The sequence below is a fragment of the Falco biarmicus genome, chromosome 4, assembly GCF_023638135.1.
Source record: "Falco biarmicus isolate bFalBia1 chromosome 4, bFalBia1.pri, whole genome shotgun sequence".
Classification (NCBI taxonomy): domain Eukaryota; kingdom Metazoa; phylum Chordata; class Aves; order Falconiformes; family Falconidae; genus Falco; species Falco biarmicus.
In genome coordinates, this window is record NC_079291.1 from 29,853,072 (window position 1) to 29,865,992 (window position 12,921).

At 35.0% G+C, this 12,921-nt stretch overlaps 1 protein-coding gene across 7 annotated transcripts in view; it reads left to right on the forward strand.

The window, feature by feature from the left end:
• The window catches only part of SNX13 (sorting nexin 13), a 67,578-nt gene that overhangs the window by 22,344 nt on the left and 32,313 nt on the right, over positions 1-12,921 (forward strand). For all 7 annotated transcript variants that reach the window (XR_008821302.1, XR_008821303.1, XM_056335181.1 and 4 more), the window contains exons 3-9: positions 3,896-3,998; positions 7,159-7,248; positions 7,657-7,778; positions 9,429-9,550; positions 9,710-9,811; positions 10,473-10,561; positions 10,960-11,043. Coding sequence is in view for 5 of the 7 variants with exons in the window: in XM_056335181.1 (XP_056191156.1) it covers positions 3,896-3,998; positions 7,159-7,248; positions 7,657-7,778; positions 9,429-9,550; positions 9,710-9,811; positions 10,473-10,561; positions 10,960-11,043 (712 nt within the window). In the remaining 2 variants the exon portion in view is untranslated. The remainder of the gene's footprint in view (positions 1-3,895; positions 3,999-7,158; positions 7,249-7,656; positions 7,779-9,428; positions 9,551-9,709; positions 9,812-10,472; positions 10,562-10,959; positions 11,044-12,921) is intronic.

Sequence of the window (12,921 nt, forward strand, 5' to 3'; positions counted from 1 at the left end):
CCCTGAAATTACACAAAATACAGGTTATGTTTCTCTTAGAATCAAACAGAAATTAATGTTATGAGGTAACGTTTTCACTTAACGATTAGCACTTATATACCATAACATCATTTATATAAATTTGGAAGATAAAAATCTAATTTTGGCTCATGATTATAGTAGTGTTCTTAATATTACCATACCCTTACCTGGAGCAAAATGACAATTTTGGACACGGATATTTGTGGTAGAACTTTATGTTGACATTTGGAGTTCTTACGAATTTGTCATACAGTTTTCTAACTTGTTATACTGGCTCAAAAACTGGCTTCTATCAAAGTGTTCTGACTTCCACTAAGCCGGGAGTCCACTACTGTCCCATCTTGTAGTTCAAACTAAGAAAGATGTTTCAAAAAGAAAACATTGAATCTTAGCTGGTTGCATTCTTACTATTGACACAAGCATTTAAATTATATGCCAGTGAGTTGTGAAGGAAAACAATCGTGATGCCATAGCTGTATCAACATAATCAATCTGTTTATACTGTTTCGCTTCTGTTATGTGCTATCTAATTATTTCTTTTTGATTTACTATTACTGGTGTGTTTGCACAGATAGCTTGTACTAAGTTGTACTATTGTTTGTGTGCTTGGAAGGATACTGAAACCATTTGTGTATATGAATAAAAGCTCTAAGTCAAAAGTTCTCCTTGTGTTCTGTTTCAAGACTGATTTATAAAGTTAGCTTTTCTTTGTTTTTAGTACATCCCTCTTCAATTCAGGATCTGGTAACTCATGGCTTAGGGAACTGAACTCTTTTCCACCAAAAGCGGGAGGGAAGAAATAGATGCTGTTTCTTTAACCTGTGTAGCCAAGACTATTACAAGATATTAATCTTCATGAGCTGTTTTCTGCCTCTGCTTCAAGTATTGGTGTAAACCCCTTATCTTGAATGCTGGGCCTGTTTTTTACCATGTGCCTTTTCTTTGTGCTATGAATGTTTCTTACCTTACTCGCTCTCATTTGCTCTTTCAATCCTAAGGAAGTAAAATAAAAGTGACATGAATTGTGGCTCTGCCAACAGCCTTAGGCTTCTGATGTTGTGAAAGTTTAAATTTCCTGGACCATCAGTTGCTTTTCTATTTAAAGGAATTTGTTCTGTTGTCAAAAAATAAGTATTGATACTTAATAACATCCATATATATGTGACTGGCTCCTACATTGACGATTCTAACTGCTGACCAGATTGGGATTGGTTCTGAACCTGCTTTTTGACTTCTCACAAAACGTTCAGCTGTTACTTTTCAGGCTTTGGCGGGAGAATGATAAATCTCTAGTCCCCATTTGTCTTTCATCTTTTGTTCTGTTGTTAATTTGTCCTTGTGAAAAGCTGGCCTTCCAATAATTTCTGGAAAAACTTAACAAAAATTTGAGTAAAATATGATCTCTTCATTTTTCTGCTCTATTCATTTAGAGAAAAGACTAAAATGATTTCTCATTTACTGTATTGAATATCCTTTTGATGAATTAGCTAAGCATTTACACTAGAAGTTTCTGTTAGCTAACAGATACGCTGACTAGTCAGGCTACGTATCCTTCTCTAATGCGCACAAGAGTTTAAATTAGAGAATGAAATGAATTAATTTCTGCTGTAGAGGTAGAAGCTCCTAGCATTTCTAGCTTAAAAATGAAAGTACTTAAAGGCATCTAGGAAGATGAGCATATATTTAAACTATATTGGTAGCATATTAGTATTTTTGAATGAGTCATTAGCTTTAGAAGTGTCATAATGTTTGAAACAGATGCATAATGCATACCTAGTTATTTTGAAGGCTTCAATCCTTTTGAATAAGAGAACCCCTCTCCCCTCCTTTTCCATGCACACCACCCACCCACCCCAAGTTGCCAATTGATGTTTGAAGTTGAAACTGATTTTAGGCAAACCAAAAAAAAAAAAAAAAAAAAAAAGGCATTTTGGGTATACTGTCTTCTTTAAAAGACAACCGAAGTTTCTAATAGAAATGTGGTAGATAAAAAGAAAACCCAAACTTTTTAATAATTAAAAAAACCTCATAAGGCACATTACCAAGGAAAACATTAATTAACTTCTAAGCATAGTGAAACTAATATTGAGATTTTTCTAAGCAGGTTTTGTCCTTGAACTGAATTATGATGCTACTAGCACCATTGGTGGTATGATTTAAAGCTATCTGGAAGTATCTGGAACAGAAGAGCAATTAGACCTGATTTTATTTTTTTGTCCTCGTAGGTAAAAAGTATATGGGCCTGGCAGATAAAGAGGGCTAGATGTGAATCGGAGTATCAAGTGTAATTTTCTTCTGCGTTATCAAGTTACCAATAATAATTTTGTGTAGTGGGGTTTGTGGGGGGGAGGTGTTTGGGTTTTGGTGGGTTTTTTGGTGTGTGGCAATGGGGTTTTTTTCCCTGGAGTTGTTCAGGTATAAATGACCACCTCCCTGCTTATGAATTACTGAGCCTCTGGAGTACTGAAAAAGAACAGTTCCCAGTCTGGGAATGAAAGCATTCAAATGGCATATTTTACCTTGGTTAGGAATTTTATTCGGATCGTTTAAGTAAGACTACTGTTTATCAACAGCAGTCTGTATTAAAAGAATGTATTACTTCGGCACGTTTCAAGTCTGGTGCAACTTTGTGAGTTCCTGTGGCCGCAAATGTTGGTCAGCTGGCCTTTAAATTGAATGCAGTGAAATTTGTGTAAAAAATCCTATGCATGTTAGCCATCCCAAGGCTAGTCTGAGCAGCAGTAACTTACTCTTTTTAATGCTTGAGTTTTCAAAGGCTCCATACTTTGATTATGCTGTAATTGGCACAGACTTTTCATCTATTATCTTAGTAAAAACAGCTTTTTGCGTTTTTGTGCCCTAGTGTCCGTAAGGTGTAAATAAGTCATTGCTGTTGTAGCATGGTTGAACTTCTTGTAATGATTGCTTTTTCCCTGATGCCTTCATTGTATCATAAAGAAAACAATAATGAAATTAACTGTTGTCCTGCTTAAATATAAGTCATAATTTAAATATCACTGTAAAATTGTGAGGGAAGAAGATAATGATTCTGATCTAACATTCTTTTAAAGTAAATGATCCAGGAGTGCATTTATTTAGATTTTATATGCTGAATTAATTAAAAACAGAACAACAAAAAAACCCAAAAATAATGAACACCCCACGAAATGTACAGCCCCAGAAATACCCAACACCTCGTGTTTAACTTGAGTTATCTTCTAGGCTTTTTCCTTTACTCTGTTCTTATGCATCCTGGCAGGAGTACTGTGGTTTTGTTTTTGTGTTGTTTGGTTTTTGGTTTTTTTTCTTTGCAGCTTAAAATATGTTCCCAGTTGAAAATTTTCTTACTTCTTGTTTAAACATATACAACCAGTTGTTACTTACTATACTTACTACATAGTTTCTTCCTGGTCTGTGTTTTTGTGGCTTATGCCACAATGCAGTGGCTTAAATGTATCTCAAAAGAGTTTATTTGTTCATAGTGTTGAAGTGAAAGAGTCTTTGTATAAATACAACCAGAGCAGCTTACACGTGTACCCATCTTTCTGTGTACCAGTATTTGTGAGCATAGGTAGTATGCCATCACAGGTTCCTCTCATGCAGCAGACTGTGTAGTGTAGACTGCTATATAGATCTGCTGTTTGATAAGAGTATGTCAAGACTGATAATATAATACAGGACTGGAAAGCTTCATACTGAGTGTTGTGTCACTTAATTTGAGCGGCACACTACACTGTGAAAGAGCACTGTATTAGGAACGTAAACAGTGAGAATTGTCATATATTGTCATCTATAACTTACTGTGAAATATTTTCAGTGGTGGGGGCAGGAGAGATGACTGTTGTTCTAGCTGGTCTTCCTTTTTCTGTTTCAGGGGTTTTGTGGTTACTCTTTTATTTGGAAAAAGCAACTCGGAAAAATACCTTGAGCAGTGTGAACATTCGTTTCTTCCTTGTACATCAGTTGGAATCCCCAAGGTAAGAAGAGTTTACTTGTCTTAACTTCTAGATCAGATTTTATAACTTTGAAGATGAGAATTGACACTAATAATGTATTTTAATCTAAGAATTATACTTGTTTCTGAAGGTAGAAGAACCTGCTTTTATGTTTTGAGTCACTTGCAATGTACAAGTGAAATTCAAGATCTTTCCTTTCTGAAGTACAAGTTTTTTAGGTATTTATGGAAAGTTTCTTTTAAGCATTGTTTCCGAGTTCATTATGAGAAATTAGTAAGATGTAAGTGGTTATTGTTACCTGTGAGGGAATTACTAAACCATTCCTTTCTAGACTACTTGTGTGTATTCAGTTTTTTGGCAGGAGTGATAGCTCCTCTATTTTTGTGCTTTTTCTTGCAAGATTGTTATGACTATTTAGGATTCTTCCATCACTGGATCTGTAGTCTCTCCAGTTTTGATTTTTTTTTTGATTGTTTGTGGTCAGAAAGTTACTTGCCTAACTAAGAAGGTTAAACTAATAAAAATCTACATTTACAGTACTTCAGGGATGTAGAAGTTATCTTTGGCTATTTTTAAGACCAAGCGAAAATCCTGGAAATGCACAGATAAATGTGGAGCAGCAGTAGGATCCCCTTTTCAACTCTTTTTCTCTCAGTTCTTAAGACCATAATTTTGGTTGATGGACCTAAATTCAGGGTTCCTAATTGGGTAAATCTGCATCTGTTTAGTACAGAATAAGTTCTTAATAGCCAAGAGGTAGAATTTCTAGGAATTCCTGCTTTATGAACTAATAAATCTTGGCAGCTCAGATGTTTAGGTACATCTTGGCCTGATCAGTTTGCACTTACCAGGATAGAGAAAACACTAACCCAAAGGTTGCTATATTTAATTTCATAACTGTTTTGACTGAAACATCCTGCCCTTTCTTAGCTGTCAGGTTACTATACTTCATGTTGTCTGTGAAAGGGGGGGAGATATTCAACTTTCTTACTAGTAGCATATAGAAGGTTATTTTGTGATTCAGCAGTATGTTGTCTAATCACAGAATTTTTTTTTTTTTGTGACTGGTTCATAGCTCAGTTGGTAAGTGGCCGTTTCACTTAAATCTTTGAATCTGTTGAGGTAAATCTGAATCTTAAGTATATTCTAAACCATAAAGTAATGTCACTGGTCCAAATGAAAAAAAAAAAAAGTTTAAGAAAAAGAAAAAAAGTTTAAGAAAAAGAGCCCGCAGAGAACTAATGATTCTGTTCCATTAATGTAACCTCATTTTAGGGAACTAGGCTTCTTGGTGCTGTATAGACTTCAGTGCTTATATTTTATGGACTGTGGAGTGTTGCTTATGTCTCATGTTTTGAGAGCATATTTGCAAGTTTTTCTGTGCTTTAAATTTCTTCTGCATCACTGAAACTTTTATGTTAATGTAACTTTTTTGAGCTCAGTACATACGTATGCTCTGGTTGCTTTATGAAAGAATAAAACATTGTAGGGTTGGTTTTTTTTGCGTAATCCAATTTCAGTAGTTTGATTTTGGATTTGAGTGTGGATTATTGACACGTCACTTTTCTCAACTGACCTGTCTTGACTATTCTCTGGGTTTAAGTCTTGTAGTGCAAAGCTGTTTATTTCAAGCTGGCTTACAAAACGCTGTTTGAGGTTGTTTTCCAACGAAAATCTGTGTGTCTTCTACAGTAGTGTTTTGCATTTCCTTTTTTGCCACTGTATTAAAATAGCATTAGCTAGTTTACCTGAGCTTTGCAGTAGCAGTGCAAGAAGAGATGAGTCCTAACCCAAACCAAATGTGTGGTTTGTTTGGGATTCCATTTTACTATTTTTGTATTAAATTTCTGTTAACGTATATCTTTATTGGAAAGTAATATTTTCAGCTTGAAATTATTTTCATGTTTAAGACTGCTGTGGACTTAAGTGGTCTTGAACAATGAATATTCAAGTGGCTAGTGTATAGATTATACTTCGTCCATGAACCAAGTACAAACTGAATGCACTTTAATGTGATATTGTGAGAAGTAATTTGATGATAGGTTTTGTAAAAGAAGCTCTTCTTGCTAAAGCAAATCAGAGTTTTATTGATTGTTTTGAGGGGGTTTTGTTCTTTGAGGAATTTTTAGGCCAAGATGAATGTTTAAATGCTTGATATTAAAGAAATCAGTTGTAGTTCAGAACACAAAATTTGTGGATGGAAATTACGTAGAATGTACTAGGTTCTTAAGTTACAGAACAGGATTTAGTGCCAGGAGGTTCTTCTATGTTTCTGTCATAACTTTCTCCCTAGATCAAAGATTAAAATGATGGTTTTTTGAACAGTAGTGTAGGTTGTTGGGTTCTTATTTCTGTGAAAATAAAGGGGTTTATTGCAGATTTCATCTGAAGTGTGTAGAAGTACACTGTATTAGTCCACTCAGAAGCGTTGGTAAAGGGTGTTCTTTTTCAGCGTGTCACTTGCCAAAAGTCAGCTCTGATGAAGTCATTCTTGGAGTTAACTGCTCTGAGTTGCAAATCCTTCTATAAAATAATTTTTTACCCCATCATCAGTTACTTTTTAAAGGTTCGTCTGTGAATTAGCAATGGTATGAAATAGTGATTTCTCTTCCAGCATGTAGAGTAAACAGAGAGAAAAACAACAAACAACTGAACAATTACCTGCCTGAGGTTGCACAGGAAGTTCATAAGTACGGAACTGGGGTCTTACCCATGTCATGTCCCCCTCTCCCTCCTTTTATAACTGTTTGAGTTTTATTTCCTTCTGATCTAGTATTTTAGCAAACTTGCTTCTTCACAGGAGGCAAGAAGTAGGTTTTCAGGTTGGTTCCTCACTATTATTTATACAGTGAAAAATACAGATGACACTGTTGCCCAGAGGGCTTGTAGATGCCTTGTCCCTTGCAGCATTCACAGTCAGGTTGGATGGATTGGGCTGTGAACAACCGAACTAGTTGAAGATGTTCTTGCTTGTGACAAGGGGGTTGGACTAGATGATCTTTAATGGTCCCTTCCAATTCAAGTAATTTTATGATGTTGTATTTTATCTACTGTAAAGTATAATAGTGGGGAAAATGTTGCATGAGGTCATTACTGGAAGTAGACATATATCATAAGCAGTGGAGGTGATTTTTAATTATAGCTAAAACCTGCCAAGTTATATTTCCTAATTTCTTTCAAGTGCATAGAAGAAATGAAACGTGAAGCCAGGCCTATTAAGATTGACAGAAGACTGACAGGTGCAAATATAATTGATGAGCCTTTGCAACAGGTAAGTTCTAACCAGGACTGTTTAACCTATTTCTATTTTTGCAAGTATTGACTATGTAATATCTAAGTAGTTGAGAGATAAATAGCAGTTGAGAAATGTAATATTTGAGAGTGGTAAGTGAAAAAACATTGAGGATGGGGCAGGATATTGGGCAGTATTTGCGTCTTTTCTGTATATTATAGTTTCTCAGCATAGAGGCAATGAATGCATGCGAACCAGTATGAAGAAGAGGTTTCAGTATGGGAGTTTTATTGTTTGACTCCTAATTTCATAGTGGTAGGAGAGCATGGTTCACTATGTTAACCTTTTAAGAAGACTGCTATTGCATTATCAGGCACAGAAAGCTATTTCATATTTTGTTGTCTTTTGTTCATTGCTTCATCTTTATGTTTTCCTATCCAATTTCAGGTAATCCAGTTTTCCCTGAGAGACTACGTGCAGTATTGGTATTACACACTAAGCGATGATGAATCATTTCTTCTGGAAATCAGACAGGCTCTTCAGTATGCACTTGTTCAGTTTTCTGCCCGGTAAGATTATTTGTATTTACATCAATACACTGTCTAAGCAAGTGGACAAATACCTCTCTGGATTGTATGGTAGTAGATTATTTAAGTTTATCTATTGGCATAGTTCAGTGCATTTTACAGAAAGAATTTGTAAAACTTTAAGATCATAATCTGAGAACTACAGTCTTTTGCTAATCCCTTAAGGAATGAATGGAGATGATGATTGTTGTCATGGTCTTTTGCAAAATGTCCTTTTCTAAGTTTAGGTTAATGTCTAAAACTACTGAATAGCTTTTTTTTTCTGCAACTTAAGCACTGAGTTGCACGAATCATCACCTTTTTATACGCAGGTCTGTTTCATGTAAACAGCAGGGCTATTCCCAAGATAAATCAGTGTGAAAGCCTCTAATTAAAACTTCTGTGGGTTTTTGGTACAGTTCTATAGTTCTTCAAAAATAGCCACCACTCCTGTGCGGTTGTGTTGTTCTGTACAAATCAAATCGTTTTAACAGGGCTGCAGTAGTAGTTATTAAGAAAAAATAATCTAGTGTGTTTACAATGACTGTAGTTGGATATAGCTGTAGCAGTCTTAGATTAGTACCATAATCTCTTGTTTCGTACACCCTGTGAGCTTCTGGGGGGAATGAATACAGTGGGTAGTTTCTCTTCGTTGTACGTTTGGGATGCTGATGTAAGGCTGCCACCTAGTGTCTTTGTATGATTTGTTGATTGTGCGGATGGTGGATCTGGATTGTTGATGGATTTGATTGACTGTTCTTTGAGGCAGCTCTGCTGCTTATTTCCGCATCTAGATTTTGCGGTAGGGTTCCCTCTCCTCCAGAGTTCCTCATCGTTTCCTCTCTCTTTGAGGGAAGAAAGAACAGGTGAGGGAATGAACACAAAAATGGATGCGTTGTAGAAGGATTATGCTGTAACAAAGTAGGTATCTGAGAGAATCCAGGTAGTGGAATACTTACTGCAGAATAAAAGCCATCAGTAACATCTAGCTTCATTCAACCTATAATGTACAAGTGCCTTTTCAGCTTGTCTGGTAAGGCATGGACATCTAGGAATATCTCTGCATCTTTTTCATACCAATAAGGAAGTAGTTCTGTGCAATTCTAACAGTGACTATTTTCTGACTTTACCTATGTGCATTGTTGGAGATGCATGCTAATTACCTCTTATATAAGCTGTGGAATTAATTGTTGATAATATTACGTCACTTGTAGTTTCAAGTGAAATTGTGTTTTCTCACTCATGCGTATGCTGCAAATTCAGAAGGAAATGATTTTGTTTACGTCCCTTCCAAAATGATAGAAAGTATTGCTGAAAAAGAACTGGGGAATATTTTAGGTTTTTGGTTGTAGACTGTTTATATCAGGATTTTTCAGATATTTGACAATGTTATGAATCGGAACACTATTTCAGATACAAATGTTGACCTTAAAGTAATTCAAGCATAAATACTAATGTGGTGTGAGAGTGGTATTTTACAATATTTCATTTATTTTAAGTGGCCAGGCAATTAGGAGACTGATTTATTTCTTTGCCTTTCCATTTTTACTATCAGTGTGGTTCTGGAAGGGGGGAAGGAGAAGCAGAAACTTAATGCTGTTCTTTGTGTTCAGGATAAAATAATTCATTTTCATGGATGTTCTTTTCTCATAGGTCAAAGGAAACAGACTGGCAGCCTTATTTCACTACACGACTTGTTGATGACTTTGGCACTCATCTTCGAGTTTTCAGAAAAGCTCAGCAAAGAATAGCAGAGAAAGGCGATCAGATGAAAGGTAATGTAATGGTTTATATTTTTTTCTTTGTTTGGGTCTGAGTAGACAGGTATCTTACATGTGTGAAATACAGGTAGCTTTATTTTATAATTAACGTTTACACTTAAGTTTCTGATCTTTATAAAAAAAGTGTATTTCTTCTTATGTTCTTTTGCATAGATCAAGCTGAGGAACTTGTAGATACATTCTTTGAGGTCGAAGTTGAAATGGAGAAAGAAGTCTGTCGTGATCTAGTCTGCACTTCTCCCAAAGATGAAGAAGGTCTCTCAGTATTATCTTCTCAAGTGATTTTAGTGTAGCAGACTAAATTATACTAACAATTGTGTTCACAATATGAAATATACTGAAATCTTAGCATGTGACTTTCAAAGCATGATTATCTACTATACATGTGTATTTTTTCTAATTTGTACATATTAATGCTGTAATTATAATGAAGTATGTACATATGTAGCTATTCCTCTTTTCACTGGAAGAATTTTAACATAGAAATATGTTTTCTGGGCAGCAGGAGATGGCTTTGCAAATTCTTAGGCCTTTCTGTTAGATCTGCCTTCCTTATCCCTACTCTGTGCTCTTAATTAAAAATAGCGGTTTTTCATTTTGGCAAAGTGTGAAGGAGGCAGGGAAAAAAAGCCTGTATATGTTAAATAAGGAAAACACTGCAGTTAAATTTTGATTCTTGGAATTTGGCTGTCTTTTGTCTTGGTTTTGAGACTCTAGATCTGTTTCAGGTTAACATCAGTGCTGCTTATATTCAATCTGAAAGGTGTTGCTGTGGGGCTAGCACTATAATAATATATACGACTGTATGTTTTAATTTAATTTTAAGGATTTATCTGTTGTTTTTTATGATATCAGGTAAGATGTGAAGTAACATAACATAAAACCATGCTAAGGGTTTTTCATTCTCCCTGACTAGGATTCCTAAGGGATCTGTGTGAGGTTTTACTGTATATATTGCTACCTCCTGGAGACTTCCAGAACAAGATCATGCGATACTTTGTCAGGGTAAGTACAGACTCTGAAAGCATCCCAGTTCCTTGGCTTAATGCCATAAACAATTTTAGATCTGAACTGCTCCTCAAAATTGATTTGATTTAATATTAGGTTATTTTAAATTCAGCACAATCTTAATAAGTATTTAATAGCAGAGAGCAGTTTCTGCAAAATGTTCTTGAAATTTCTTTTACCTCTAGCAACATTAGAAAAATGTGACAAAAATGGATGTTGTTTTTTTTGAAGTATTTATGTCGTCTGATGTTAATTGGAAGGGAATGTGCTAGTGCCTATTGAGGATTTTCTGTAATAATTTTTTTTATTTAAGCTCTACACAGTGATCTTTAAATTGTTGCAACTATATTAGCTTTATGAATACATGTATAAAATTATTATATTTTGTTTTTCAGGAAATCCTCTCCCGAGGAATTCTTCTTCCATTAATAAACCAGCTCAGTGATCCTGATTATATTAATCAGTATGTCATATGGATGGTAAGAATTATCATTCACTTTAAACATTATATTTCCAGAATATTTTCGTATAAAGTTTTAATTGTGTTCCCTGTAATCATGGCAGATACCTTTCTAGTAGAAAAATTACCAATAGATATATTGACAGAGATAGTGAACTTACAGTTGCTATATTAAATTTCATATATGTGTGTGTTTGTACAGAAACGTACACATTCACACTATATTACCTGTACACTGTGTTGTGGTTGTTCAGCAAAAGTTGCCTGACTGGGGACAGATGTATGATAAAGTGTAAAGTTGAGCCCTCTGACTTTTGCTTAGCTGCTCAGGAAGTATAGCAGTAACCATGGAAGTTGTTTGTTTTTTTCCTTGACTGTTTTTCTGATGTGTCCTTTAAAGCTTAAGGGGTCTCCAGAATGACAAGTAGTAAGATTGTGTTGGGTTGTTTTTTTTTTGCTTCTGTTAAGGAATCTCACAGTGATTGTTTTAGGGGTGTTTGTGGTAACCCTTACATATTTAACTGAATGATAAGGAACAAAGTCTTTACATTGACGTCTCCCTAATATACCTGCAAAAAACCCCCCAGACTTTTAATAGTAGTAATATATAGTAAAATCAACATAAATAGAATAGTCGCACTTTAATTAATGTTACTGATTTTTTTTGCAAAGCAAGTTAAAACTTACAGTTTATTTTCCCTTACAGGTCATGAATCAATTTTAATTTTTTTTCCCTTTTCCCAAGTTCTCTCTACTTTTATTCATATATTTTAGTATTGTCTTATGTATTCAAGTACTACACTGAAAATATCCTTGGATTTCAGAGTAAAGTTCTTATGTATAGAATGAATTCAAGTGTGTGTGTATAATGTCACTCCAGTCACCTCCATTTCATGTAAAAGTTTGCACGCTGCTTTTCTACAAGAACCTAACTTTAAAAAGAAACAGCACTGCTGCTCATATGGTCCAAGATTTTCAATTTTTATTTTCCCTTTCCTCCTATGCATGTTCTCTATTTGTAACTTGGCCTCATTCTTTATTTACTGAGCACTGCCCCCAGCTGCAGCCAAAGGTACAATTCTGAGATTTTACAAAGCTTTCTATTATGATGGTGATGTCCCAAATATTAATTTTCATAATCATTTTCTGAGATGAGGAGGTAAACGTGCTAGAGGAAAGATAAAGAAGAATAAATGCTTTCAAAAATTTATTACAAGTCTTAATGAAGAATGCTGCAGAAATTAAGGTCAGAAGTAGAGATGACTGGAATAAATTCTGGCTCCTTTCAAAATCTTTGGCAAGAATTTTTTTCATTCAAATCTGATTCTAATTTCTGAAAATGAGAGGTTTCATTACATGTTTCACTAGGTACACCAGAGTTTAATACTGGTTCTCTTGCAGTATAATACAAAGCTTCAATATAAAATTAGAAGTTAATCCAAACTTGTCTGTCTTCACTGTGAAACTCACATTTTTACAAAATGTTTGAAGTTCAAGTATTTTTTGTACTATTACTTTTAAAAGCAGATTTCTAGAAGGTTTTTCCATTAACTTTGGTCAAAGGTATCCATCCAGTCTTCATTCTTTCTGCTCTGTACAACTCATGTCAATGCACTTCTGCAGTACAGACCAAGCATTACATTTCCATATCAAAATGAGCATTTATGAAAGATGTGGGTGAAGTGACTTTTTTGGCTTCAGGTGGTAAAGACAGCATTAGAACTCAGCCCTCTGCACCTGTGTGCACATGCTGTAAAGCTGCCAACCTTCTGCTGATCTCTGTGCTTCATTCACAACATAGTTGCCAGTGATCTTGGCAGCACAGCAGGTTTACTTCACTTGCACAAATTCCTTTAAGTCCCTAGAGCAGGTTCACCTTATACCAATATGGGGAAAA